Source organism: Haliotis rufescens, unplaced genomic scaffold (assembly GCF_023055435.1).
Source record: "Haliotis rufescens isolate VD_foot unplaced genomic scaffold, xgHalRufe1.0.p SCAF_17, whole genome shotgun sequence".
NCBI lineage: Eukaryota > Metazoa > Mollusca > Gastropoda > Lepetellida > Haliotidae > Haliotis > Haliotis rufescens.
Window position 1 is genome coordinate 13722501 of NW_025963857.1, and position 930 is coordinate 13723430.

The following is a 930-nucleotide window of genomic DNA, read 5'->3' on the forward strand; positions in this document are numbered from 1 at the left end:
CCTCACCTCACCTCACCTCACCTCACCTCGCCTCACCTCGCCTCGCCTCGCCTCGCCTCGCCTCGCCTCGCCTCACCTCACCTCACCTCACCTCATTTGTGTCCTTCAGGAGTCTTCGTCCTGGACAAACCTGGAGGAAGACGATCAAGATGTCCCCCACGTCCTTCCCCCGAGCCCAGAGGAAGAGACAGGCGAGCTTTGGTCTGGAGTCCGACCAGCTTGGGTCCGTCATTGGATCATACAGCATCAAACTCGCCTAGAACGCCAGTGACGCGCGTCATCGTGCCTTCATCTCCACTTTCATACAGGTCAACATACAGTATCAACATTTACTCCTACCCGTTCGCACGGAAACACGTTCACAAACAAACTGGCTGACTAGTTGACAAATTATCTTAGCCGTACACAACGACAGTCTAATCTTTTGGTCAATCAGTTAGTTTTGTGAACGAATTGACAACGTCCCTACTTTGTTTGTTTGTTGTTTATATTCCACCTATATGACTGCGGTCTGAAAAGTATTCGAGTCTGGACGAGACAATCCAGTGATTGACATCATGAGCATCGATCCACGCACCTGGGATAGGATGACATGCATCAACCAAGTCAGCGAGCCTGACCACGCGATCTCGTCAGTCGCCTCTTACGACAAGCCAAGTCGCCTTTTACAGCAAGCATTGGTTCTTTAACGCCGCCCAATGTTCCAGCGATATGACGTTGGTCTGTAAAATGCGTGTCTCGACCAGACAATCCAGTGATTGACATCATGAGCAGTGTACGTTTGCCTTGTGGTGGGTGATACTGCAGGGATATATTTTACGTATTAAAATCGGGGGACAAATATGGTCGTAAAAGACCTTGTGGAACATCAAATTGGCAGGTCGTTTTAGTGTGAAAAGACTGAAACAAACTATTTTTAAAAGACAAGCA

General features: G+C 48.7%; 1 protein-coding gene across 1 annotated transcript in view; it reads left to right on the plus strand.

The window, feature by feature from the left end:
* LOC124140843 overlaps positions 1–590 on the plus strand; it is a 54370-nt gene extending 53780 nt beyond the window's left edge. Inside the window, exon 34 of the mRNA XM_048397348.1 lies at positions 110–590. Coding sequence (XP_048253305.1) covers positions 110–260 — 151 coding nt within the window. The 3' untranslated portion in view covers positions 261–590. The remainder of the gene's footprint in view (positions 1–109) is intronic.
* Positions 591–930: the final 340 nt, after the last annotated feature.